Raw genomic sequence first — 27,651 nt, 5'->3', positions numbered from 1 at the left:
TTTATTACTGCTTATTCTTTTTAAAAGTAATATCATTACTTTGCTTTTACTCCCTGCCAATAGTAAATTGTTAAACTTCTCTTGTTATGACTTTGTGATAATGACTTTGTTACCAACTTTTCGTTGGTGGGGTTTATTACCATCAGCTTCACATGGTTGTGTTGTCATTGTAAGTGCTTAAGGAGGTTCCAGGTCGTGTTTTCTGCCGTAGAAAGAGTCCGAGGGTATAATTTTCTTGTCATCTTCCCTCTCGACGAAATTAGAGTAACGGGAATATTTCCAGCTGCTGAATGTGATCGTGTGCTCCCATCTTCCAAGCGAGCCAGGGTTGCCAGGTATGTGTGACAACAACCGGCAAAACAAGCCCAACAGCCACAAAAAAAAGCCATGAAGCGAGCTACCTTCCTGTTTGGCTGACATGCATGAGGAAATGAACCTGGGGATTGTTTCATTTTAAATAACTGGTGGGGCGATAACAACAACAACAACAACAACAGTAAGGTTATTTAATGTGTGGGTAATGTTATGTTATTACTGGAATTAAGTTACTAATTTGTTACATTACTCGTTACTAGTAAAAGTAATATTATTACTGCCCTTCTGTTAGTTCAGGCTTCTTTTTGTTCCCACGCTGGACCGGCTGTCTCACCCTAACCTTCAGTCAAATTTCTAACTTTAAGTTTGAAGCCTCTCGTCTTCACAAGCTACGTAAAGTCCAAGTGAGCGTCAGGCCTTATTGTGCATAACTCTCCTCCTTTATAAAATCATCATAAAAGAAATATGAAAGAAGAAATCACTCCCCTCCAGTGTTTGCAGATCTGGACATGAGCTAATCAGACCAACAGTACTTTAGTTTCTGTACCAGGCTGTAAACGATTTCTGCTGTAAGAAAGGATGTGTATGTGACTAATGGTGCTTCTGCGGTCAGCCCCAAGTCGACACTCGAGAAGCTGCATGTCATGGCTTCACCGGAGGTTGCCGCTTGGTAGATACTTAAAAGTGTACAAAAGATGGTTGTCACTAGTTTTTATTATTTCTGAAAGCAGCCTCAGGTTCATGGTGTCTGTGCCAGCCTTGTTCTCATTTCAAACTCATCAAATGTGGCATCTGGCGTAACGCTTCAAAATGTGACGCTTCCTTCTCATAACAAATTGAAATGACCCTCGGGCTCTTTACATAGAAGAGCAACAAGAGAATACAGAGTCTGATGGGGAGGCAGAGTTACAAGAGGTTGTAGGCTGGGACGGACAAATCCCCTCCAGAACGCCCCCTCCCATCATCCTGTCCCTCACTAATAGATTCCCAGGTGGTCCCAGAAGTCGCAGACGTGGTTCCTGGTTCCGACTTGCGCGTGTGAACGAACTGTCAGGTTCATCGTCAGCCAGCCGCTTGTGTCAGAGTAGCGTGGCCAAACGGGAAGACGCTGCTCCCGGCAGAAAGTCGACTGTTGGACCCGCGAGGAAGGGTCACCAGTGTGAGCGAAGGCGCCCCAGTAACACAGCATCCGATTGGACAGCAGCTTCTCGGGAGACGACAGCGTGAAGTTGGCAACCGAGGCAGAGTGGAAGAGAAAAGGCAGCTCGGCGCCGTGGCAGACGTGCTGATAGCAGAAAGTCAGACCTGACCACACGCGATGATCTGAGGCCACATGGTCGAACACGTACGTCCACACCTCGCTTCCCGCTGCTGTAGCTGCCCGCGCTGCCCTCCTGGAAGGACACAGGAAGACGTAGTCTGTGACAATCTGGGAGAGGGGAGAAAGACAAACACCTGGTTACACAAAATGACCATTTTCAGCCAGGCGTGCAGATTAGCTTGACAGCCTCTACACTGATGTGTAAAGTGTGAACTAATTCCATTCATGCTCACTTATACGCCACCAATGAAGCAGTGGGAGCAGCTAGGGGTTAAGTGTCTTTCCCGAGGACACATCGGACATGTGGCTGCAGGAGCTGGGGATTGAACCCTCGACTTTCTGTATGAGGATTTGACGTGATTTAAAAAAAGGACTTGTGGGAAATTTTCCAGAGAATATCGAGCTGCGTTCTTACATCAGCTCTCTCTGACTTCCTGTTGCGTGGCAGGAGAAACTCGAGTGTAGTCTGAACGAGAACTTTGGTTGTTATGTTCACACATACAGCACATATGATTTTTTTAAGGATTTTTCCTGTAAGGAAGAATAATTCAGGAATATGAAAATGGTCTCAGCAGCTAGTATGCCTGGTACGACGTTTGTTTGTGTCACATGACAAAGCTTAGCGTTCACCATTCATCCAGTGCAATAATCAGGTTGATTAATGGTCAGGCATGCGCTGCCTCTCTAATCTAATTTAAATGCAACATTTCCAGCTCCAGCTTGGCATCAGTATTTTGCATTGCCACAATATGCATACTACCCTGATATAAAACAGAGGCTCACCACGCTGCTTGTGCCAGCCAGGACGATAATTTGAGCCTCATGCGCCTTTGTTGTCATTTTTTCATGGTTGCCCTTCATAAACTGATGTGACTCACAGCATACAAACTGCAATAGTGGCCTTACAAAGGATGTTCTTTTCTTCGTGCTGTTTTTCAAATACAGTGTATAAATACATTTCCTCATCTCCTGAAAACACTGACACGCTCTCTTTTTCGATCCCGCACATTATCACACAAAGGTCCCTCAATGGTTTTTCAATGTCATGGGTTTTTTTTACAGGTTTTGTGTTGGCCTCAAGTCTGTTATTTCTAAATCCCTCCTTTTTTAAAGTATTTCATGGTACGATAATAACACATAAAAAGTCTTACCCTGAATCGAATTATACAAGAGACCTGTAAGTAAATGGTCCCATTAAAACTGTTTATAATATCTTCTATCAGTGGGGAGTCTTAGACACTACGGGTATTCTGCTTGTAGCGTGTCAAACAAAAAATGACTGAAATAAAATGACATGTTCGGGCAACAGTGTGCCTCGCTGTGCACAACATGAAATTTTTTTACAATCATTTATTTCAGTCTAGTTCAACACAAAGCTGGTGTAGTCTATAAACTGATTCAGATTTGTTTTTATGTCACAAGGGGAAAATTTGCTCTTCAGCAGGAGCTAACAGAAGCCCAGAAACACAAGGTAACATCACGACAAAATCTAAATTGAAACAGTAATAAAATCCAAACACAATATGAAGCAATATCAGACATAACAGTCAAATCAGTCAAGAGCTAATACCAACATGTAATTCCTACCAAGTTAGGAAATTGCAAAAAGGGCAACCAAAGGGCTACCTGCTGTAGTCTTTTACTTTGTCTCACAGGAGCTCTGAAACGACGACCTGAGGGTAACAGCTCAAACTTAATGTGAAGTGGGTGATTTCTTCTCAGAACAGGTGAACTGTGTACAGGAGCTTACCAAGCTGTGAGACTTTTAGCTGTGGCGGATATACAGTATTGTTGTAAATGCTTTGGACAACGATTTTTGGAGTACGAGCTGCTTTGCAAGGTGAAACAGTGACACACTGTTGGAGGATAAGGCTTTCCACTGCATCCTCCTGGTTCTGTGTTTTTGTGCGTTTAGAAGAGAAAGAGAATAAACCTCATTAGCGTGATATCTACAAAGAGACGGGCTGGGGCAGAGCAGCTGAAGAACGATTGTTCCCTCTTGGCTAAAAGGAAGTGAAAAGAAAAATGAAGGAGCCTGTTACCTGGAAACCAGTGTGTCTTTTTCAGCTGCACACAAGCTGCGCCCACACAGCTGCAGGTCTGACACCTGAACACACACGGGCTGAGTGAGGGAGTGATGGACACACATTCACTTCCTCACGCACATACTGTATATTTCTGTTTCATGTTAAAATGGAGACATGCACAGGCACATATTCTGACTGAACACGAAATAATTTGAACTACTGCTGTCCTGTTTGAGACACCATCGTGGGACAGATGTTTCTCAATCACAAGAACATGCAATACTTTAAAGGTCATATTGTACAAAACTTCACTGTTTTTCTAATGCTAGTGTGCGTCTCTTGTCTGCCTACAAACCCCCTAAGTATGAGAAAAGTTCATCCTCTCCGTCTTCTGCCTGTTGCAATTTTTCAGAAAATGTGTGCTCAAACAGGCCGTTTGGAGATGTTCCCTTCATGACATCACAAAGGGCAGTAGCCCCTCCCCCAGGTGGGTGACACTCCCACAGCTAGGTGTTCTGCCCTCTGAGTCTGCCTTCTCATCGTAAACAATAGGACTTGGAAAGAGAAAGCCTGAGCCACCCGAGCCCTTCCAGAGAGGGGGCGTGGTCAGACACAGCTCATTTACATATTTAAAGCTACAGAAACAGAAACAGCCTGTTCTGAGCAGAGCTGAAATAGAGGGGTTTATAGACATGATCAAATACAGGATCAGAGTGGATTTACAACAACACACGTCACACACATGTTTTTGGGGATCTCTGAGACTGATTTAAACTGGTTGTAGAGGAGGAGAATATGTGACCCCTTTTTCATAATGGGAAGATAATTTAACAAAAAATCTATTACTGTTAGGAATGAGCCTTGAAACAGTTGAAACTGAGATCAAAACCTCATGAGGGAAATGTTGGAGATACAGATGGTTACATATCAACCAAAAGGTCAGGTCATTCTTTACAATCTGAAATTAAAATCTGCTTCTACAGCATGTCGTTTGGTTAACCTATAAGAGCTGTGTTTGCTGTTGGGTCACATTGTTATCATGCCATGCAATCCAACTGTTATGAAAGCAAATTAACAAATACAAATGATGTCCACTCAAAGTGAAAACACAGCGTCAAACAGAGTGGATTTACACATCTCACTGTTGGCTTCTGATGTTTATTATTTGTCAATATAGCAGAAGCAAATGTTTTTTTTGCAATTTTTCTCAAAGTCAATACAACAGTTTGTCTTTTTTTTGTTAACGAACAGTCAGTGTGTTGCTCTGTGACTTTTGTGAACCAGTTTTGACACATTAAACGTCGGCCAGAAGCTTTTTAGCAGCTTCATATCCGTCCACATAAAGTGGTATTTTTAGGTTATCTGATAAATTAGGTACAGGGTTTGTGTAAAAGAGGGGAGACACACAGAACAAACCTTTAAACGGGACAAAAGGCTGGACACTGAGCTCTCCACATCTTACTGACTGCTTGACATTTCTGCTGACCCGCTCAGTTCTCTGGAGAAATGCCCTTCATGAAGAGATGCAGGAGGTGTGTGTGTGTGTGGGAGGTTAGGCTACAGTTGTGACTCCACAGTCTCCCTACTGCTCCATGAACTGTGACTGAATGCTAAATATGTCCAAGAGAGTCACCTCGTGACCCCCTGCAGCACCCGGAGGTCTCCATCTCGCACTTTGCATCAACAATCCTGAGAGGGAAAAAAACCTGCTTGGAGGGCTTCTTCTTCTTCTTCTTCTTTCTGTGTCATCTTGAACTACTCCGCCTCCACAGCTACAAACTCACAGCTCAACACAAAGCTGTAAACACACTGCAAATGAAAAACCATAGCCTAAAAAGACTCAATAGACAAAAATAGACATGCATGTAATTGTGTTGAGATACTACAGCAGAGGATCTTGCTTGAGTCTGTTGAAGTGCAGGCATGGGCAATGTGAATCACAAAAGCTGTTATAGACACTGCACACACAAAATATGGACAAACTTATGTTGAGCTGCTCCAGCTGCAGCCTACTGGCTTCCACGTGAATTTTAACTTGACACTCGTGTAAATATCTCTCTGTGTATTATTGTGTTAATGTTTTTCTGCACAAAGCTCATCACAGATTTAGTGGAACCTTAGATCAGTGGTTCACAACTCATCTCATATTAGGAGCCACCACAAACTCCTCCTTGGAAAATCGGGACCTGGATTTCCAAAATTTTTCAACCAATCAGATTTAGACTTAATCATTTTGCCATTTGGACCTTAGTCGGGTTTGTCGCCTTTGTATTGGTCAGTAATATTGTTAAAGATATTCACTTGCTTGCTTGTAGTGACTTGACAGATCCAGCACTACCTTCCCAGAAGCAGCCTGCCCTCCCTCACTGCATTGTTCTGGCAAAGACTGCATCACAAACAGACGCGCTCGGACTCCAGTCGGTCCACACGTTTCACAAACAGAAATGACAGAGGAGAAATGGAAAAGTAAGAATCTGAAGAAACACTGGAGTTTTAGCTCCCTCTGTAGGACAGAACCAGGAGCTGTGTTTGAGAAGAAAAGGAGCAATATGTCTGCTGAATGTTGATAAAGTTTGTCCTTAGCTTATCTGATCAAACGTGGTTGGGTTGTTTTTTGTTGTTTTTTTTCAAAAAAGAAAGACTGTTTTGAATTCCCCATCAGACTCATTAGACGTGGAGAAGCTGGAGGGTGCAGCGGAGACAGCTGAGTCCTCGCTTCACGCTGAGCTCCGGCTGGGTGAGACATCGATCCATGCATGACTGCCTGCCTCTCTAAGTCCCTGAATGGGTGTTTATTGATGCAAAGTGTGTGTGTGCGTGTCTACTTTTAGTCTAATAATGTAGGGAGATAAATTAAGCTCTTAAAGTGCAGGTTATCGTGAAGACGCTGCCTTATTTCTTTACACTTCTCTCACTTATTTAAACACAGATAGCGTCTCACAAACAAGAGGCTGCTGTCTAAAAATAAGCGTGTGAAAAACTGGATGACAGTTTCTTGACGGCCACCAGAGAGCCTCTAATGTAAAGACAAAGCTACGTCAAATGAAAGACTTAATTATATATAATTTGCTGATCAACAGCAGCTCGCCTCCCTTACTTCGCCTTTTTATTTCTCTCTAAAGCTCTCTGAGCTTTAATTAGAGCGTTCTGTAAGCCTCCCAAATGGCTTTTCATAGTTATTCTTTTTTACTTTACTTTGCATTACATTGTTTTTGAATCCGCAGTTTACAGGAAGGTTTTAACAAGTGTTTGAGGGGAAGCTTTGGGTCCTGCTTTTCATGATAGAAAAACCCTCTCCTGTGCTCTTAAACAAGGCTGACTGCAACGTTGCAGCTTGACATTTGTGCTGACCTCCTTCGACAGTCCTGTGGAGAAATGCCCTTTATGAAGAGTTGCAGGAGGTGCGACTCCACAGCCTCCCTCCTGCTCTGTACGCTGTGACTGAATACTAAATGTGTCCAGAAGTTTTCACTTCCCAACCTCCTGCAGCGCCAAGATTTTTTCCAACAGTTTTGTGTCATTATATTGAAGCAATTTGACCAGCAAGTTTTCAAAGAAGCCTTGAAACCTTCCTGAGCAGAACTTTCTGACATGTCCGTCACAGCAGGAGATTAATACTTCTGTTAGTGTCACCTAACCAGAGGAGCTGCTTGTCAACAGGCAAGGCAGGCAACTGCTTGGGGCCCCAGGCTATTAGGGGGCCTCACCAACGACCGACCAACTTTAAACCACAGCGTTGCCTTATATGTGCACATTTTGTAACGACAGTAGGAAACCTCCCTAATGTGGCCCCATTTGACAGCATTCACTCTCAATGCTCTGCTAAGTGTTGCATGCATTATTGCTGTGAAAATAATAATGGATACTGGTTGGAGGGGCCCCCAATGAATGGTTGCCTTGGGCCCCAACAGACCCTCAAAAATGTCTCCAAATTCAGATCAACTTATGTCACAGTCAGACTGCACGATCATTTTGTCTGTTTCGATGTCACTGTGTCAGATTAGGAAATCTCGACAGACACAACAGATTTAATGATGGGACCCAACCAATCATCACGACCCACGTCGTGACAGTTGGATGTAAGAGGGGCGGGGCTAGACAGAATCATTGTGACACTGACTGTGGTTTGACCTCCTCTTACCTGAGCCAGCATGTTCCTGCGGTCAGCGTCCCTGTACAGAGGCAGGTACTTGTGCAGGATCCGCAGAGCGTGTTGTTTAAAGATGGCTGTGATGTACACTGTGCTCTCTATTGCAGACACCGGCTTGTTGAAGACGCCATACACAAAGATCACCCCTTCCTCTGCGGTCGTGCCTGCAGGACAGAAACCGTCAGTCTGCAGCCCTCTTGTTACTCATTTACACAACCTTTCGTCTTGTATTTCTCCTCTGCATGTGGACTTCTGGTTATGACTTCAGGCAGTTTGCACCAAAAGTGATAGGAGGGCAGCTTTCACCTGGATTCACGAAGCTGCTCAGTTTCCAAGAGAAGCACTTTACTCAGAGTTTCTAACATCGCCTTTAGCTGTGTAAGGATCTTCACATCAATGGGCTCCTGGTGTTGCTTTATATTCTTTGCTAATACTCACTTCTGAAGACATGGAAAAGGTGTTCTGGTTGATCTCTCACTGAAATATTTACTGTGAGATCTGTGGTTCACTTCCTTCTCCACCTCAGGCCAAGCCTTTTTTAAAATATAAATCTGTAAATGTTTAATGTCAAAATCTGGACAGCAGTTTGAAAAGTAGTCATCTGAGCAGTGGAGGAAGAGTGGACAACTGGGTTCACAATACTTAATCATATGACATCATTATTCTAAGTAATTTGTACCACTGTTACTGACAGTCATATGAAGAATAGTGAGTTTACTGTCTCTGCTTTTGTTTCTTACCCAGCAGCACTTGCTTCTCCTTGTGCCAGTGGCCCTTCACGAAGGCGGTCACAGCTTGTTCTTTTATGAACTCGCCGTCGATGTGAGGACCCCACGTTTCGAAAACCTCCAGAAACCTGAACGGGTTCACGATCTTGGAACCTGAAATCAAAAAACACATCACATCAGTCGGTGAAACCGTCTGATTTACACAAAATAAAAATAAAAAATAAAAACAAACAAAATTATAAAAAAAAATAATCATAAAAAATATCTATATTTATTTTTTGTGTTTTTTTATCAGGTCTGTAGCCGATATTAGAGTCCCCAATTAGCCTAACATTCAAACTCCACACAGAGAGACCCTGACTGAAGGGGATTTGAAACCCACTAGAATCGACATTTTTGTCTCCAATATCCACAGATTTCAGACTGAGAACTGCAGCTGATGGTGATATCATGAGTCAGTGATTCTGATCAATAGCAGCGTCAACCCTGCAGATACTTGTTTTCTGCCACAAGGCAAAAAAATCCCTCTAATGAAATCTGAGGTGTAGTGGCCCTGAAGGTGTAATTACTTTGTTTTCCTGTAAGTCACAGCTCAGGGTAAAAATGATCTTTTTCATCATCTTTTCGAGAAGCATACTATATCTGCCTTCTTATGTAAGTGTGTGGGCAGCCCCGAGCGCTGCTCTAAATTTGGTGAGTGTGGGCTGGTGTTTGTGGCGCCCTACTTGTTTTCATCTGGGCGGCCAGGACGGCCTGTGGAGAGAGAGACAGCAGGCAGACGATGTCGCTCACGGAGCAGTTGGTCTGTTTGGCGAAGTCTTTTCCCAGCTTCAGGGCGTCGTGTCTGGGACAGAGTGGAATAAAGACGGGATAACAGTTCAGATTGAGGTTGTCTGTGACTGTAAGCAGAAACATCCCCATGAGCTTTGGATTCAAGAAAACACATCCTTCTGATTGTCAGAAAGTTAAAGAGGAAAGCTCGTTCTCATATCTGCATTTTGAGTCTGTAAAATTAGCAAAAGGCACAAATCAGTAGGACAGGACTGGGGCAGCTGTGACTCAGTGGGAGAAAGACGCAATATAAGCTCAAGTCCTTTACCATCAATAATTCTCACCTGGACTTGAGAGGGATGGAGAAGGGCAGACTCTGCAGCGCCGCCTTTTTAAAAAGAGGTTTACTGCTCTGTATCATCAGGTGAAGACTCACCGACTGAGCACCTGCACTCTCCCCAAATATCGTCACCTGTAAAAAACAAAAACATATATGTCACAAGAAATGGATGCAGAATTTTGTGAAACAACTTTACAGCTACTCATTTTATTGCTTTACAACTGTTGACATATGTGGGTGGATCATTCATATGACCTTAGCAGGAAAATATTCTGAGTCTCAAATGTTGGTAAGAGTTGTGTGATAAACATTTTGTGTTTTCAGTTTTGTGCGTGCGTGCGTGCGCGTGTGCGTGTGCGCGCGCGTGTGTGTGTGTGTGTGTGTGTGTGTACACCTTGCTGGGATCTCCTCCAAATCCTGCGATGTTTTGTTGGACCCAAAGGAGCGCCGCCTGCTGGTCCAAGATCCCATAATTTCCCACAGCTGAGGTGTGAGAGTCTTTCCCCGACACCAGGAACCCAAAGGCACCTTAAATCATGCACGAATTCACATTATCAGAAAAACATCATTTACTCCAACCAGACATTCATTTTCCTCCGTGCCTCTGTTTTCAGTGTTGCCGGAAATTGCCGGAGTAATTACCAACAGGTTCAGTCACTGAAAATAATAATACCCGCACATCATCAAGCCTCACACACATGCACAAATGCACTCCAACAACAAACACACTTTTATTTTAATTCTATGATTAAAGATTTCCACAGGATGCCTGATTGTTATGCACCAAGCCAGCAAACATACGAGTCCATAAATAAAGACAATAATGCCTGAATTAGAGCTTCTTACCTAGTCTGTACTCCATGCTAACAACAACCGTGTGTGTGAAGTTACTGATGAAGCGTCCATCATACAGCGGCTTGGAGGCAGAACCAGCGATGAAATCCCCGCCATGGATCCACACCATGACAGGCAGCGCGCTCCTCAGAGGAGCGCTGAAGTCCACATCCAGAGGGACGAAGATGTTCAGGTAGAGACAGTCCTCACTCACCTTTCCAAGACAAAAGACAAACTAGTCATGACATCTTTTGGTCAAAAACAACGTTGGTTTGCTTTATTGTTGAATTTCTCGTTGTTCTGGAATAATTACCTTCAATGAGGACGTCTATTTAACACAAATCAACTGAAACTGAGGTTAGCTTTGTAAGACTCTGCAGAGACAAAAATGATCCTAAACTTTTTTTTGATGTTGGAGGAAATATTTAATATTTGTCCGGTTGGTCTAAATCATGCAAAGCTTCTCTCCACAGACAACATGAACAGTATACTGGGAAATGTATGAAAAACTATTTCGGTAAGAACAAGTATGAACTCATATTCTGAAAGGTTCAATGAAAACAATTTAAATTAACGTTATTCTTTGCCAGGGGTGCTGCTGTCCTGGCTGAATCACAACTGACACCTGCACACAAGATAATCAAAGAGATAACAGGTGGCACTTTGTCCAAAGGGGTCACCAAAATCGACAAAGTATCTCTCAGCTCTAGGAAATGGGGCCCTACAGGGTCCTTAAACTGTTTTCATCTTACAATCCTCTGTGCTAAAGCAACACAAGCTTAAAGTCTTTTGCCAGGAAATGAAATATTCCCACACTTGTGTATGAGGAAAGTTGTAACTTACTATCCGTGAACACTCCTCTGCGATTGGTCCACTGCAGGCCTGCATGCATGCTGCCCTGGGAAAGGACGCATCATAAACCCCTTTCCAAGGACTCACAGGTCTGGGGGCCTTCCAGCGATAAGCCCCAACTGGAGGGTCTGCAAACGGTACTCCATAGAAAATATGGCTCTTATCCACCGTGACCCCCTTGATCTGTCCATCTTTAGTTAACACCACAGGTCCAGGAGCTGCGTTTGTATCCTGTTTGACGGGTTCATCCTTGGTCTGCTCTGTGATGGAGAAGTCTGCGGGGCGTCCCAGCTCCTTCAGGGAGTTTATCTCAAAGTCTCTGTTGATGATGAACGGCTCGTCTCTCACCACTAGCCCGGAGTAGATACTTCTCAAAAAGCTGACAAGGTCGATGTCATCATCATTTTTCGTCTCTTCTCCGGAGGCAGGCACTAAACTTAGTGTGCACAGCAGCAGAAAACAGAGCCACCTCTCCATATTGTGCTAGAATACTCTCACACTCCCACAGACTCTGCTGCTCAGATCATGATTTGTATGGAATAAAACAGAGGTAGACGGGTTGCAGCCTGAAACTGTGCATACATGTGACTCCAATTTGGCTCTTTGCTTGTTTAGATTTATCAGACAAAAGCTTCTCTGTGTGACTGCTAAGTGCCGTCCAGTAGACCCTGAAAAGAGACAGTGATGCAGGACGACTAATAGAGGACAAGTCGTCTGTCCTTACCATAATTTAATCAGTGTCACACACAGAAGGTATATGAGGATACGTTATAAAAAAAATAAGCTTCATAATGGAGGAAAATGTGAGTTTTATCCTCCAGTTATTATTTTTCAGTGACTTAAGTTTGTAAAAATACATTTTAAAAAAACTGCGCGACTCAAAATTTCACCTGCAAACGTCATCAAGCTTTACGTCGCCACCTGCAGGCCTTCTGCAGTACAACATGCAGAAGAATCGAGTAGTCATGGGAGTGGAAGATGCACAAAAAGACAAAAACAAATAAAATAATTTAACTTTTCTTTTGTTTCATTTATTGTCTAAAGATAATATAAAAATCGGAAACTGTATCCAAACTGACTGTGGAAGACCTAAAAATGAATCAGTCTGAGAGGGACATGACACATCTCACTTTATATCTTAAAACAAATCTGTGTAAAGACTCTAAAGGACAAAGTTTTATTTTAAGGTGTCACATTACAAAACACTGTAAGGACAATGTAAACGAATAAAATCCTGTTGAAAGAGTTTTGTGTCTGTCTCACAGTCTAACGTGCACATTCCCTTACTGCCACATTTATCTTATTTTGAATGGTATCTTCTTTTAATGGAAACTCTTATAACTAGTATTAAACCTTTTTTAAATGTAATCCTTTTCACTTGGGTTGACCCTCTGTTATGGGAGACATGCTACTCACACACACATATAGGCCTGACATACAGGAGGTGGTGCATACGGCTGACTTCAGAGCTCACTGGGACTTGAACCTTCATTTCCCAACCCAAGTCTCCATGGACTGAGCTACTGTAATCCCTGACCTTCTCTCTGAGTCACACAGAACTTAACATCAATAAACCATTTCATTGCCAAGGTTTGTCTATGACAACACTGTAACACTGTTCCAGGGCTGTCACTGTCATTAGGGTCTATGATTGTCTCAAATTTTGAAATATAAGATCTGAAGGTGTTTAAATTTTACACTTCGAAACACACAATACACCATGACTTCTCTGCAGTATCAGATGGGTGGTGTCAATCAGGCTTTGATCATATTTACAGTCTTTGGTATGGACCACCGAACTTAATGCCACTCCTGCATATGTCAGTGCCCTATAGGCCACCCCAATCAAAACAAGTGTACTTTGGATATGACCTTATATAAGTAGTAATCACAGTCTTTAGATAATGATGCATGAAGGCACGATGTTCAAATGGTATATTGTACACTTTATTAGCACAAACAAAGAAGAGTCACCGTGTTAGATCATAAAATGATGGCCTATAAGTAAATAAAAGGGCTGTCCAGGCACTTCGTGACTCTATGCAGGTCCCTGAACGCAGCACACACCTGTCTCTCATTAGGAGCATGTCACCTCCAGCCTAGCGTTGACGCTAAAAAAAAAAACCCAACTCAACATGCTCTTCTTTGGCGGAATTTCAAAGAAAATGTAAGAAAAATTGACGTGACATTTGGTTTTAAAGCTCATTTTTCATTTGACCTCAGTGAATTAATAACCTGTTATCATTTCAGGAATTCCTCAATGTTTTCTTTAATCTTAATACTGCTGCATCTTTTGATTTCGTTTGGTGAGTAGCTGAAAGAGTCAGACATGCTAGCCTTTACAGATGTAGATACTTTTAAAGAAAAACTGTTTTTCTTCAGGACGAAGCGACGACATTTCCTTCTCTTTATGCTGGGTGGCCAAAGACAATGTTCTGGAGAGGTAAGCAGGATAAAGACACGTTTTCATGTGTTCGTCTTCTATTGTCTAACTCCATCAGCAAAATATCATTTTAGTGTTAACAAGTCTGGACACATAGTTTAACAAAACATGCATATATCTTATGAATCCTTATATATTCCTGATAAATGTCATTATTTAAAAAGCATGCAATTTAAGTCTTTTATACATGATAACTCTTAATGATTGTAAAAGTATGAGCTACTCAGACATGAGTTTACTCAAATCTGTGGGGGGATTAATAAAGTATCTATCTATCCATCCTTCCTTCCTTCTTTCACATGTTCCCCAATTGAGGGGACATCCAAGCTAAGCATGAAACTAAAATCTCTCACCATAAGTATGTGCAAAGTTTAACAATAGACCTTTAGTGACCCCAGCAGATGATGTGGGGAGTTCATTATTCATTTAACAAGGACACCTACAATGAACAGTGCTTCATATGCTTAATACAATTAAAGTCCATGAATACAGATTTCTAGTTGTGGCTAATTTGCAACCCCCCAGTCAGTCAGTCACCACTGGCCACTATCCCCCGGGGTCCATCACACGTGTGCACACTATGCAATAGAGCTGGGAATCATTGGGTGTCTCACGGTTTTATTCAGAATCTATTTTGCATTCAAAGAATTCTGGATTCATGATTCAAAGTCTATTTTGAATAAGTCCAGACCTCAGGATCTGCTCCAGACATCTGAGAGCCTGGCTGAATTTCCTGCTGTTCAATTTGGCTTTCTACTTAGTTAAAGAATTAACCTTAGTACTGAATGAATGAAGGATTTAAACTCTCAGAAGGTAAGAATATTGATTTTTACGTAAAGCGATGTTTTTTTCCCCACCAATAATGTGCAGTCTAACAAAACAAAGGCATCAGCATGTATTCTGTGTTTATGGGTGCCGCCGTAACATTTCTCTAAAGCAGACGAACTAAAACTCATCTTAAAACCCTGAACAAAAAGTACAAGACGATCAGTCTAAACTGATCTTCCAAATATTATTAGTCATCCATCAGTCAGTTAAATTGAATCACAGTCACATTGTTATTCGTGCATGTGATGTTCTATAGCGCAGCATTAACACACAGATCTGTGGAGGAGATTTGGATGTTTGGGACAACATTAGGTTAACAGAGGCTTCATTGTTTTCTACTCCTTTAGGCAGAATGGAAACGTATGGCTGAATGAAACATCAGTCAAATCCATCGACCGGGCCGGTAAATTAACCTCCCTGACCGTGTCTCCGGCTGTAGAAACGAAACTAACACTTCAGTACGGAGGCTCCGTTCAGTCGTGGACTTTCAAAATAGTCCCAAGTAAGCATCTTTAACATCTCAATATTTCTAACCCATCATGCAGCAATAGTTTGATAGTTAAATGTTTTTGACTTCCTTTAAGGTACCCGGTTCACTGAAATCAGAGGCAAAGAGCAACCAGTGAAGAAACCGACAAGTTTCACGAAAGTAACTATGATGTTTAAATACAGTTCTAATACAGATGGATGGTCGTGTTGGAGCTTACAGATGGTACATGTTGCTGTTGTCCACTTTAAAACTGCTTGGTTCCTTCTGCAGAGCACCCTGAATATGTTGACTTCAGACGAGGTGTTTGCGTGTGAACATGGAACAGTATTCTTCCACCAGGATGAACACTTCTTCCTCGCTATAGGTAAGAGTATTGCATCCCGAATTTCCCCATTGGGGATCAATAAAGTAATATTCTATCCATGTTGAGTGTCTAACTTATTTTTCCTTAGAGACGGTAGAAAATGAAGCTAGTCTCATTGGCTCTCTTTGAAGAGACATGGAGACGTTTGTGAAGTCTGATCTTCACAAACTGTTTTAACATTTTTTATTTTGTGTCTTTGAGTGTTTTATAATTATATATCTTTATTAGTTTTTTATGTGTGGCTGCTCGTTGTTTGGCAGAAACGCTGTAAATTGTGCTGCCACCTGTTAAAGGCACATTATGTAAATTCCACCACCAGGGGGCTCTCAATCAAAACATAAAAAAATGGCAGGATATCATGGGAGTGATTCTCTCTGCTACCTCCCCCAACCCCGACGAAAACGAACTTTGAGTTTACAAATGAGCTGATGTATCAAAGTATAATTTACCTGATGTTTTTATCATGTACAACAACAGTGTGGCAGCTGTTAGCAGCATCTCACGCCTCCTTGAGTAGCAATCCTTTTAAATCAGTTTAAATAATTTCTCTGCTGATGTAAAACTTCTGTGGATTTATTTGGGCCTTTTGTCTTTGGTGACATCAAGAAAGTCAAATTAAATATAAATCTGAGCACATTATGCAAATAAGATGTTTTAAATGTAGTCTTGAATATTATGCTTTCACTGATAATTCACTTGAACACCCAGTATGACTGAAACAATGACTTTTCTCCTTCTAGGTCACACAAGGCGTCTCCCCGTCAAGCTGGAGTCCAGGACCCCCTCCTCTCTGATCGTGTCCTGGGTGGAGAACAGCCGAGCTGTCGGCAGCAGCCGCACTGTGACCCTGTACCACGCTGAACTGGGTTCCTATCAGACCCTCAGCACGAACACATCCACCGACAGCAACTACCACTTCACAGCGCTGCACTCATGCCACCCGTATGTGGCCTGTGTGGACATGGCCGGCTCTCAGTCCTCCACCTGCCTCTCTACTATTACAGGTAACCAATCATGGTTTAACAGATTACCAGACGTCCTGAACTTCTTCTAGTTCAAACAGACACAGACCTTTAGGGTCTCAAAGGGACTTCATACTGTTTACTTAGTCCACAGGGGGGCTGAGATCCACCCATTGTTAAAGTCCTTACAGCTGTTTTTCATCAGCACAAATCCTTTTTTTTTTTTCCCCTACAACCCTCATGTGTACTTAACCTACGTTGTCATGGAAACAATCAGCAATTTAAGAACAAAAACTACCAAACAAGTCCAGTTTAAAAACATGTTGTTCCTGTAATCCAGCCCTGGGATCAGGATTATCCTCATATTACTGCATGAAAGTTATCTCAGTACTACTCAAAAGTTCTGAACGTGGCGCAGATGGCCTTGCGGTTGGGTCGCTCCCCATTTATGGAGGCTTTGTACGTCCAAGTGGGCGGACCAGGTTCAAGTCCAACCCGCGGCTCCTTTCCTGCATGTCATTCCCCTCTCTCTCCTATTTTCCACTTGTAGACAAAGAAGCTGTTCAACTTGTCATACTTATATGTGGGGAACTTACGTTTGTCATTCTCACCCACCAGACCCCGACATCCCCAGAGACTTCAAGGTTTCATTGTGGAACAGCCGCAGCATATCTTTGTCCTGGGACTTTCCTGAGGATGGCAATTTCTCCCTCTTTTTAGTCACCACCTTCTTCCTTAACAGTACCAACCACATCACAAAGAAGGTGCCCCTGTGGCACAAAAAGGACAACTTTAAGTTGACCATGTCTTACCTGGAGCCCTGCAGCAGGGTGACGTTTGGCCTGCAGGCCGTTTGTCAGGCAGGGACGGAGTCCAGCTACAGCATGATGGTCAGAAATGACGGTAACTCTGGTAAGCCGAGGGGTATGAAGTACATGGTTTCTCATGAATAATGAAGAAGAAAACGAGCAGCTCGATGGTCTTTAAACAATTTTTAATGTTTGTTTTTTCTTCTTCTTTTAGTTCACTGTAAACGATGTCGTTATGACTTTAATCCTCTCTCTGCTCCTCAGGTCACTCCAGCATTCAGACCTTACGTCAGACGGCGTTTGGTTCTGACAACTACACCCTGAGCTGGCGAGTGAGTAACAGCTCGTCCATCTCCATGTTCAGAGTTTACCACCAGGGGGCACTGCAGGGCACCACACTCCGCATGGACTTCACTGTGGGGGGGCTGCAGCCCTGCCAGCGGTACCAAACCAAGGTGGAGGCGCTATGTGGAGACAGTGTCATCATGAGTAGCAGGACGATCCAAACTCACACAGGTGACGTGAAACAGCCCCGATGATGAAATTATAATTCACCTTTTGTTACTTTGACTTTGAGCAGAAATGACCAGAATGCTTGTTGACCTACATCCTGTTACAGATCCTGTACAGATGCAGGTGGGCTCTTTTTTTTTTTTTGGTTTGTGCATTGATAAATTTAAGGCGCTGTCCATGGTGCTGAAACGCATTGTTTCCCCTCCAGTTGAGAGGAATAGCCTGGCTACAGATCAGGAGAAAGATCCCTTGAGAAGATGTCGTCGACCCTGTAGATATTTCAATGCCCAGGCCAAAGGTGCCTCAGAAGAGGAACATGCCGTTCTGTGTGCGAGCTACTCGCCAGTTGAGGACTTGACAATAAGCGGTAGTGTTGACTGAAATTACTCCTGCATGACTTTGATTTAATAAAGGACGAGGACAGATCATCAGGTCAGCGAGTTGATTCGGAGGTAGTGTGTGGGGGTTTAAAGTATGTAATTAAATTGAGTTTTTAAATGCTTTGCTCTCAGGGCTTCCTCCTCTTGTACTTCTTGGTGGACCTTTCTACCAAGAAGGAGAAGAGACCATTGTTTGTGTCCGCCTTGATCCAAACTTATTTGTTTAGGAAAAAGTCATGATTTGATCAGTCATTTTAGAAGCGGACACCAGCAGCATTCCTCTGGTTAAAGAGGTTGAAACAGTCGTAATTGTTTTTATCCTTTTGGCTTTTCATCCAATTTTAGCGCTTGCAGCAGCAGGAGGCCGTCCTGTTAAAAACCAAAATCTACTCGTACTACAGAACTTGTACTACAGAACTTAAATGTTAATGTATGAGCAGGAGATTTCTTTTTTAGAAAGCAATATCACATGCTTATGACAAAATCAGAAACAAGATTTGCTGTAGGCTTCGTCACCAGAGGCCACAAACCAAAAGATCCTCAAAGGACCTTTTTTTTTTTTTTATTGATGCACAATACGAGTATATCTTCGTTTATGCAGATTCTTCACCTGCTGTGTCTGTGTGCATCATCCAGGACCTCACAGCGTGTCCCAGCTCAGGTATCACTCCAACGACTCCACCGTCCAGTGGCTATCCAGCACCTTGAGCCAGCGAGACGTGGACTTCTTATACGAGCTCTCTCTGGAGGACGGCCCCACCATCAGCAGCAGCAGAGTGACCAACACAGAGCTCCATCTCCCAGGGCTGGAGGAAGGGAGGAAGTACGTCCTGGATGTGTGGGAGGAATGTGACGGACAGTGGGAGTCTGAACGCTCTCAGCTGTGTTTTGTGGGAGCACATTCATCCCCAGAGTTTCTTTTTAAGACTGCTCTTCTGCCAGGTCAGTCTAAGGAGCCGTTAGACGACAATCCACTGAGCGTTTAATTACAACAGCCTGTATTTCTTCAGATAGTTATTGTGAGTGAAACAAATGCTCAATCAAATGGGATTTTAAAAAAGAGAGACTATAGAGAGCAAGAAACCAGAAAATGACCAGACAGAAAGGTTTGTCTAGTAGAGGCCTTAATGTGATGGTTAGATTTGAGATTAATGAAGTATAAGGATATAAAGGCATATAGTCTATAGATAGATAGATAGATAGATAGATAGATACTTTATTGATCAGGAGGGAAATTCAAGGCATCCAGTAGCAGTATACAGACAGGCAGGACACAAGACATTAGTTACAATAAACAACTGCTGTCCCCCCCTCTGTATACAATAATCCCCCAAACAAGATTTAGGAGCCCCTATGTGACTAAGAGTAAACATAATTACAGGTTAAACCTGTGCAGTTAGCATTAGCATTAGACGTAAACTTATGCAGCATAATGTACATAACCTGTGAAGGAGAGGAAAAACATGTGCTGATTTAAAAGAGACCTGTAAACAGTTAAAGAGCCTTAGAAACAAAGTGCTGACCTTCTAGAAACTTACATGTGCATGTACAGAGGTGTTTGAGGTAGTGCCAGAGGTGTGAGTACAGTCATTAAACAGTCAATGCAGGGATGCAGACTGGGCCATTATAGTGCTCGGCAACATAAAGGAGCAGTGATTAAGTGTCCAAAACAATAAGGTGAAACCAGGAGTGATTAGGGTGATTGCCGTTAAAGTACCCAACTATTGAGGAGCAGATTAGCATTAAGTGTCAGAGACAATAGAGTGAAACTTGACCTAATTAGGGTGATCATGTCAACCATTACAGATGTAGCATAACACAACAGTAGGATGAAACCAGACATGATTAGGGTGATTATTGTTAAAGTGACCAGTGCTCAGTAAGGTGACTATCAATATGCATTAAAGTGTCCAACTGGAGGCTGACTCTGAGCTCAGTCATTGTATTGTATTGTTATTGAGGTAGTTATTGAATACATTTAGTCAATGCATTTAACCGGTTCACATTTTTAAATCTTTTCTATTAATTCTTTTTCTATTATTTTACTGAATGTATTTTTAATGTGTGATGTATTTAGTGAAGAGTGTATGTTAACATTTTCTGAGAAAGCTGGTCCATCATGTGTGCATATGCATGCTCTGAGGAAGTTCTAACTTGGTTCACTGAGTAAGAATATCAGAATCAAAGTATATTAATAAATCCCAGATCAGTGCGTCAAACGTTCGTATGAACAGTTTAAGAAGCGATTTGTGCATGTCTATTTATGTCTTTAACAGACCTGGAAATAGACATCTCTAGCACGGGTCTCACCATGGTCCTGCCCTGGTCTTTACCTGAAGAGCTGAAGGACAACTCGTCAGAGCCAAGAGTTGAAATGGTGGCGATTGTCGAAAAAAAGGTAAGAGAAAATTCTTTGACAATAATTGGTCATTGGACTTTGGTTTACAAAAAAACAGTGCTGAGCAATTTTTCTGAGATGTGAGGGATTAATCAGTTTCATTATCTTTGCTTAAATTAATCCTTTTCTAAGTATCTAAACATTACAACTGTCCAAAGACGGAGAAAGACGTTACAGGCTGTTTAAATATGTAAATGAGCTGTGTCTGACCACCCCTCTCTAGAAGGGCTCGGGTGTACTCTGGCTTTCTCGCTCCATGTCCTATTGTTTACAGTGTGAAGACAGACCTATCCTGTATCCCCTCCCAATCTCACCTGGGCCTCTCATTGGCTGGAGGAAACACACACCAGCTCCCCGCCCAGAAACGAGTCAACCAAACAAACAACGAACACAGAGGTCCATCAGTGATGTCTGAGCAACATTACTTTTAGAGAGCTCACATGATACCTTCTGGTGTCACAGATAACAAGCTTAAAGGCTGTGACAATGTCTGTTGTGTTGCTTTGTTTTATCATATCATTGAACAAATCTTTCTCACATGAGCACCAACTAAAGTCACAATAAATAAAAGTTCATATTGAGTAATCAGCCTGCCCTTCAAAGTACCTTCAACACTGCGTTCAGCCGTCTTTTCTTCTACTTGTAATTCTTCATATAGAGATTTATTTTTAACATATTGTCTTTTTCTTCTACAGTGAAATAAATCATTTGTGTTCGGGGTACTGTCTTCTTATGCAGTAACATTTTCACAGGTGTCTTGTCCTTGTTCTTGAAGCGTTGTGTGTTCATGTGTGCGTCTTTCAGCTGCAGAATCTTTTGAAGGACTTCCCTCGGCCGGCTCTTGTTGACATCATCACCTTCGAACCGGCGGTCGAGCCGAAAAAAACTGAGGTTCTGTTTGTGTCTTTTGATGCCTCCAACACCAAGGAAGACGTTCCTTTGTCTGCAGAAGATCAGCTGAATTACTTCAGCTCTCTGAAAGCAACAAACTTCACTGTAGTCAACGACGCCATTCACTGGAATGGTAGGTGATGCTGAAAACACGCTGAAAATCTTTCACTGTTTTGATACAGATATTCCATGTTTATCTCGTTATTTTGTGTTGTGTTTCAGGTCCAGACCTGTGTGCCTCCCCTAAGCACACTTTATGTCCCCCTAAATCTCTGTGCATCAACACTCTGGGCTCCTACAAGTGTGTGTGCAGACACGGCTACTACGACGTGAGCTCTTTGATCAAACCTCATGCAGTGTCAAGTCCACACTGCAATGGTAAAAAACAAAAAAAGTACAACATATCTAGTGCAATTCATAGAGTTAAAGGAGGAGTGTGTATAATTAAGGCCACCGTCACACACTATTTCAGCTGAGAATGGGTTCCACAGTCACATTGATGAGATTTTTCACACATGCTCATCGCGGTCCATCGCCATGCACGAGTAACTGTGCATGAGTCGCACGACCAACTACTGTCCTGGTTTACTACGACCCATACTCATGGCATTTGAGTCATTTTGTGGTCATACATGTGCAGGCCAGTTGTTAACAACACTTTGTCATTTAAACCATATTTTCATCCTGAAAGCGTGTGACCAGGGAATCCTGTTGTGTCGAAACATAACACAAAATAACCCCAAGGCAGTCACAGGAACTCGATTAAAACAACACAAATCCCACTGTTGCATCCAACAACGTGCTGTGTGGATGGAAAGTACAGCATCAGTGTGAGTTATGAGTCTGCAACATTAAATACCATCAACAAATAAAAAGCACTATGGTGCCCCTTTTCAACTTGTTTTTGTGCTTTAACGAGGCCTTAATTGCATCCCCCTCCCTGGCCCCCGTCCCAACATGCAGAAGAACCTGAAGCCAGGAAAAAACTCAGGCCTGCTTAAGAGCCAATATAGTGTCCTTCTAAGCCCCTGTAGAAACATGATGAACTCACTGTAGAAATCTTATGTATAAGCTTTAGAAGTCGGCAATAAGTTAACCAAAGGTACTCCTGGTCTCAGGTTTTAAAATAGCTGCTCATTTTGTTGTTGTAGGATGAGCAAGCAAAGGAGCTTCTATCATCATATTGGACAGAAAGGGTTGGGGTTAATTAAAAGTGAGGACTGAGGGAGGATGCAATGAAAAAAAAGATCTTGTGCGCCCCTCAAATATTGATCCTGTTTTTATGTTCTTATTTTTTTCAAAGTGAAAGTCAATAAAAAAGAGACGGTGAAGAATAAATCAAAGAATGGTCATGTGGGAGGTTCCCTGTCAGGTTTACAAAGAGCAACATCTAGTGGATTTAAAAGGAATTGCATGCTTCAACAGTGACAGTCCCCTTATGAATCGCCGTCAGTGTCAAGAGTGATTAATGCTTTGATATTCTTTTTTTTTTTTTTTTTTTTTTTAAACAGAGAAAGGTCTTTTCAGTCAGTGTCTGGACAAACAGGTGAGTGGAGGAATAGCAAAACCTTACCTGACGTCTTACCTGGATGGGACGGTGGACGTGAAGCTGAACGACGGTCGCTGCACCATGGAGGAGAGCGAGATGTTCTACTACTTCCGCACCTCATGGAAATCCTCTGAATGTGGCAGTGAGAGGCGGGTGAGCCACTGATGTGATGGAAGAGAGTTTCTCGCTCAGTGATTGACAGATTTGTGCAGGCCGCCACTTCACACAAGTTCAGACACAACAGATTACAATATCTGGCACAGCAAGGTGTCGGTTCACTAAACTAAACTTTGAGGATTCAAAAATAATAGCTGTTGGCTGAAAGTCTCATCAGACGCCACCATGCCTCACAGTCCTTATGAGATGTATGACTGTTGGGTACATTTGTGTTTAGGTGAATAAAACCCACATCGAGTACCACAACACTGTGGCTGTGTCCTTGAATAAAACGTACAGCATCAGCCGCAGGGATCTCAAAGTCGTCTGGAAGTGCGTCTACCCCCGCCACTATGTTCGTAACACTCAAGTCGGTGTCGACTTGAACTGGTGAGATGAAAATGTTCATCATTTTTCTCCTCTTTGTTCGAGAGGCATGGACAGAAACGTGTACATGTGGTTTCTGTCTTTGCAGGCGCTCCTCTCTCTCCCTGGTGGAGTTCAACTCGTCGCTGGAGCTGGGCCTGAACATGAGCCTGTTCACTGACCTCACGTACACCGACAGCTACAAGCACACCGTCAGCCTGAAGCCCGAGGACACTCTGTTCCTTCAGGTGGCCCTGCAGACGCACAACTCTTTTGCTTCAGACGTGCTGCTGCAGGTGGACTCGTGCTGGTCCACTGAGAGCGCCGACCCCGAGGACGACGTCCAGGGTCTACTTCTTCAGGACGGGTACGAGAAAAATGCGTCGCAGTGAAAGAGTGAGGGATTTATTTGTTGGAAGTCGAGACAATGTGACGCTCTGTACATGTTAGTTTTTGTATCCAAAGATTGAACACTTTTTAAAAGAACAAATCGTATTTGTTTACTGACACCGCCACAAAACTTGCTAAACGCTCGTTGGCTGTTAGCAGTGAGCTATACACAGCTCACCATCTTAAATGACAAGAAACGTCCTAAACACAGAAAATAAAAAGGGAAGATCGACAGACTTCCACATTGATGAGTAAGAGGGATTATCTTTGTACGAGTCCATGTATTATTTTTCAGGGAAATGCTTCTCATGGTGCCTCTGTATTAGCTTGACAAACTTTTTCAAGTGTCAGACAAACAGCCGAGCAGCTCACCTCCGTGTCGTAGGTGAATGGTCTCTGAAGCGGTCACAGCCACTCTAATGTGGGAGACATTAAAGTCGAGAAAATAAGAGGAAGGAAGTCTATTGGCCGTTGTCCGGGCATTTCTGCTGATCACTGTTCGCTGTTTGTTCCTGAAATTTGTCCCCATTACAGCACACCTTGTATTATTGCACGCCAGCTTCTATCCATTGATGTATGAGAACTATATGCAGGTTGGTATGTAGTATCGTGCCCTTTTTAATACTAGTTAGAAACTCTGGCCATGCGTCGACCGAACAGCTGTAACACCTGTACACATTTCATCTTAAAACTGAACATTATCCTCTCTTGTACTCAGCTGTCCCGTTGACCACACGCTGAACTGGCTCTCTGTAAACGGCGCTGCCCAGCAGAGCAGATTTTCTGTTCAGATGTTCACCATGCCCCAACAGCTGCCTATCTACATTCACTGCCTGGCCAACATATGCGGACATGATGAGGACTGTAAAAAGGTAAAACTTGAAGCCTTGTTGGAAAATGTAAATCAACAAACTACTGGACCAATTATCTGCAGAAATATCTGACATTTAACTTGAACACACAGTTTGTAATTTCCACCGCCAGGGGGGCTCTCAATCACAACATTAACAAAAGTCAAGAGCTTCTGGGTAATCATGGGAGTGATTCTCTCTGGAACTACCCACACACAACCCCGATGAAAATTAACTGTGCGTACCGTCAAGACAACCAGACAATCTAGTAGTTCTCCTGTGATGTGTGTACTGCTGCGCTCACAATCCAGAAACAGATCCAGTGGGGCAGGGCCCTGCCCTCTAACGGAGCAAAACCTTGGCACTGACGAACCGCGGCGAACAGAGTATTGGGGGGTTAGCATGGTTCGGGTCCGGATCCGAGCAAGCTTGACCCAGAAGTCAGATTCATTTGATCAGTGTGAGCACAAACTTAGCGGCCCTGAGTCCTCTGATAGAGGGTCGTTGTTGGCGTCTCAGAAATAACATTAACATCCACAGTTAGCAGGATGGACTCGGCCTGTAAGTGGTTGCCATGGTTGCATCTTGTTCTTTCTGCTGTTTGGCGGATTTGCAAACCCATTATGTGCATGTTACTGTCACCTGCTCTATCTGACTGCGTACAGTACATACCCAAGTGTAGTCGGGTACAGTACGATGTTACCAACACAGACCAGCAGGGGGAGAGAGGAGAGCGAGCAGGGGAGCAATCATGCTCGTGCACGGTAGAAAACAATCGTGAACACGCTCTTAGACTATGAGTCAAGTTTTGAAACGACTGGAAATAAGCGAGTGATTTCTGGTTGTAGAACTGCACCGGGGAGCCGCGCGGGAAGAGGTCAGTGAGTCAGGGTGACAGAACGAGGAAGCGGTCTGCCGTCGTGTCTGCTGGACCTCTGCTGGTCAACGAGAGGCTCAAAACAGGAGTCGCACCATCTTCCTGTGAGTTTATGTATCAAGCAACAGCATGTGGTGGTTATGGAGACGTGTGGTTAAACATCCTGACAGACACATTTCCTACTTTATATTTTGATTTACAGATAATACAATTTGTGTGCTTTAAGTTATATTGTTTTTAGTCCTTTCAAGGTAATGAGTACAAGTCCTTTACTGATCTGTCAGAGTAGAAGAAATCACACAATTCTGTTTAATTGAATGTGGATTTTCTTCTTGGAGTCGACTGACTTTTCAGTGTGAGATGAGTTTATTAAAAGTTAATTCAGAGTTGAATCCAATAACTGGTGTCCATCTCTTTGCAGACGCAGAGCACAGAATGGTCATCTTCGTTGTGGCTGGATCGATAGGCTTTTTGGGAATGACTGTGCTCTCAGTGAGTGCGACTAAAGCCATCATGACGTACTATGAAAAACGTCAACTGCAATAAAAAAGTTCCTACAGCATCTGTTGGTGTGTCGAGTGAATCGTTTGATCGTGAATTCACCGCAATGATACAGCACGACATTTTAGAAAAGTACTCTTATGCTTTTTATTAATAATTGTTGCGTCAGACGTTAATTATAAATAAAACTTTACTGCAATAGTTGTCAGGATGAATCTGGCCACAAAGAATGCACTAAATTGATTCTTTATTGATCCTGGATTGATAAATGCTCAAAGTACTTTCACACTGCAGGTTACACCTACACATTCACACACTGATGGCAGAAGCTGCTGTGTAAAGTGACCATTAGAAGTAACTAATCCCATTCATACGCCACCAGTGAAGCAGCAGGAGCAACTTGGGGTTAAATGTCATGCCCAAGGACACATCGGACATGTAGATGGAAGAGCGAGGAATCGAACGCCCTACCTTCCAGATGAGACACGATGGACTGTACCAACTGATCCACAGCACCAGTCGTTGTCTAAAAATGTAATGATTCTTACCATGGCTGCGAGTTTAAACGGTTGCATCTAAAAAAAATAATGCCTTTTGATTATTTTGTTTTGCTTTTGTAATTGAATTATAAGAGGTGAAACTTTTACATGTTAGATTAAAGGCAGGGTAGGTAATTTTTTCGAAAACGATAGTAGCATGATTTTAAAAATAGCATCCTCTCCATTCTCTGTATTCACCCACCTCCTGCCCTCTGTGCTCCCTCAAAAGCCACGCCCCTCACTTGCATAAACGCCATTGGTCCAGGAGCAGCCGGCACATTTATAGACCCCACACTAAACTTTGTTTTCTTGTTCATATTGCAGGTCAGCAGCTTCCCATTGCTCAGTCAACAGAGAACTCTAAACCAAGCAGCTCATTTCTGTATACAGGGTGCAGACTTGCCTATAGTAGCCCGTTCAATGGACATAAGAAAGACCATTTCATAGGGCGTTGTTGTGTCATACTTGTCTCCTTTACATCTGTCCTACCAACAACATTAACACACCTAAAGGGTGTTCTGATTATACTGTGTGGGAATGTGAATCATAAAGTCTACATGCATAGATAGATGATAGATAGATAGATACTTTATTGATCCCGAGGGAAATTCAAGGCATCCAGTAGCAGTATACAGACAGGCAGGACACAAGACATTAGTTACAATACACACCCGCTGTCCCCCCTCCCCCCTGTATACAATAATCCCCCAAACAAGATTTAGCAGCCCCTATGTGACTAAGAGTAAACATAATTATATGTTAAACCTGTGCAGTTAGCATTAGCAGTTAGACTTAAAACTAATATAGCATAATGTACATAACCTGTGATACCATACCATACTGCATACCAGTAACAGTACAGCTCTTTGCTTTGTTTTCTTAGGTTTATAAACCACACACAAGTGACCCATTCAAACTTTCAACAACTGTGTTTTGTGTTGAGGTGAATAAAGTGATTATTTTGTTTTACACCTTAAAAATGTATTTATTGAATCACACACAAGCA

At 42.7% G+C, this 27,651-nt stretch overlaps 2 protein-coding genes across 2 annotated transcripts; one reads left to right on the top strand and one right to left on the bottom strand.

Annotated features, from left to right (window-relative positions):
• Positions 1 to 579: 579 nt before the first annotated feature.
• Positions 580 to 12,245, bottom strand: LOC306818279 (cAMP-regulated D2 protein). Its single transcript, XM_079335773.1, has 8 exons — positions 11,330 to 12,245; positions 10,499 to 10,700; positions 10,047 to 10,180; positions 9,657 to 9,784; positions 9,267 to 9,385; positions 8,554 to 8,694; positions 7,805 to 7,977; positions 580 to 1,744 (listed from the first exon to the last, which is right to left on the bottom strand). Exons 1-8 carry the CDS (start codon positions 11,813 to 11,815, stop codon positions 1,292 to 1,294), a joined length of 1,836 nt encoding a protein of 611 aa, XP_079191899.1. The 5' UTR covers positions 11,816 to 12,245; the 3' UTR covers positions 580 to 1,291.
• A 1,111-nt stretch (positions 12,246 to 13,356) lies between these two features.
• Positions 13,357 to 26,167, top strand: LOC306817848 (uncharacterized protein). Its single transcript, XM_079335047.1, has 19 exons — positions 13,357 to 13,505; positions 13,589 to 13,644; positions 13,721 to 13,781; positions 14,957 to 15,111; positions 15,194 to 15,258; positions 15,370 to 15,463; positions 16,204 to 16,467; positions 17,044 to 17,337; positions 17,499 to 17,750; positions 18,764 to 19,069; positions 20,404 to 20,525; positions 21,330 to 21,549; positions 21,639 to 21,794; positions 22,928 to 23,118; positions 23,360 to 23,511; positions 23,597 to 23,854; positions 24,596 to 24,749; positions 25,577 to 25,709; positions 26,027 to 26,167. Exons 1-19 carry the CDS (start codon positions 13,474 to 13,476, stop codon positions 26,149 to 26,151), a joined length of 3,090 nt encoding a protein of 1,029 aa, XP_079191173.1. The 5' UTR covers positions 13,357 to 13,473; the 3' UTR covers positions 26,152 to 26,167.
• Positions 26,168 to 27,651: the final 1,484 nt, after the last annotated feature.

The sequence above is a fragment of the Symphodus melops genome (genome assembly GCF_947650265.1).
Source record: "Symphodus melops genome assembly, chromosome: 22".
NCBI classification, from domain to species: domain Eukaryota; kingdom Metazoa; phylum Chordata; class Actinopteri; order Labriformes; family Labridae; genus Symphodus; species Symphodus melops.
Note: the sequence above shows the minus strand (reverse complement) of the source record. Positions and strands in the feature narration are given on the sequence as shown.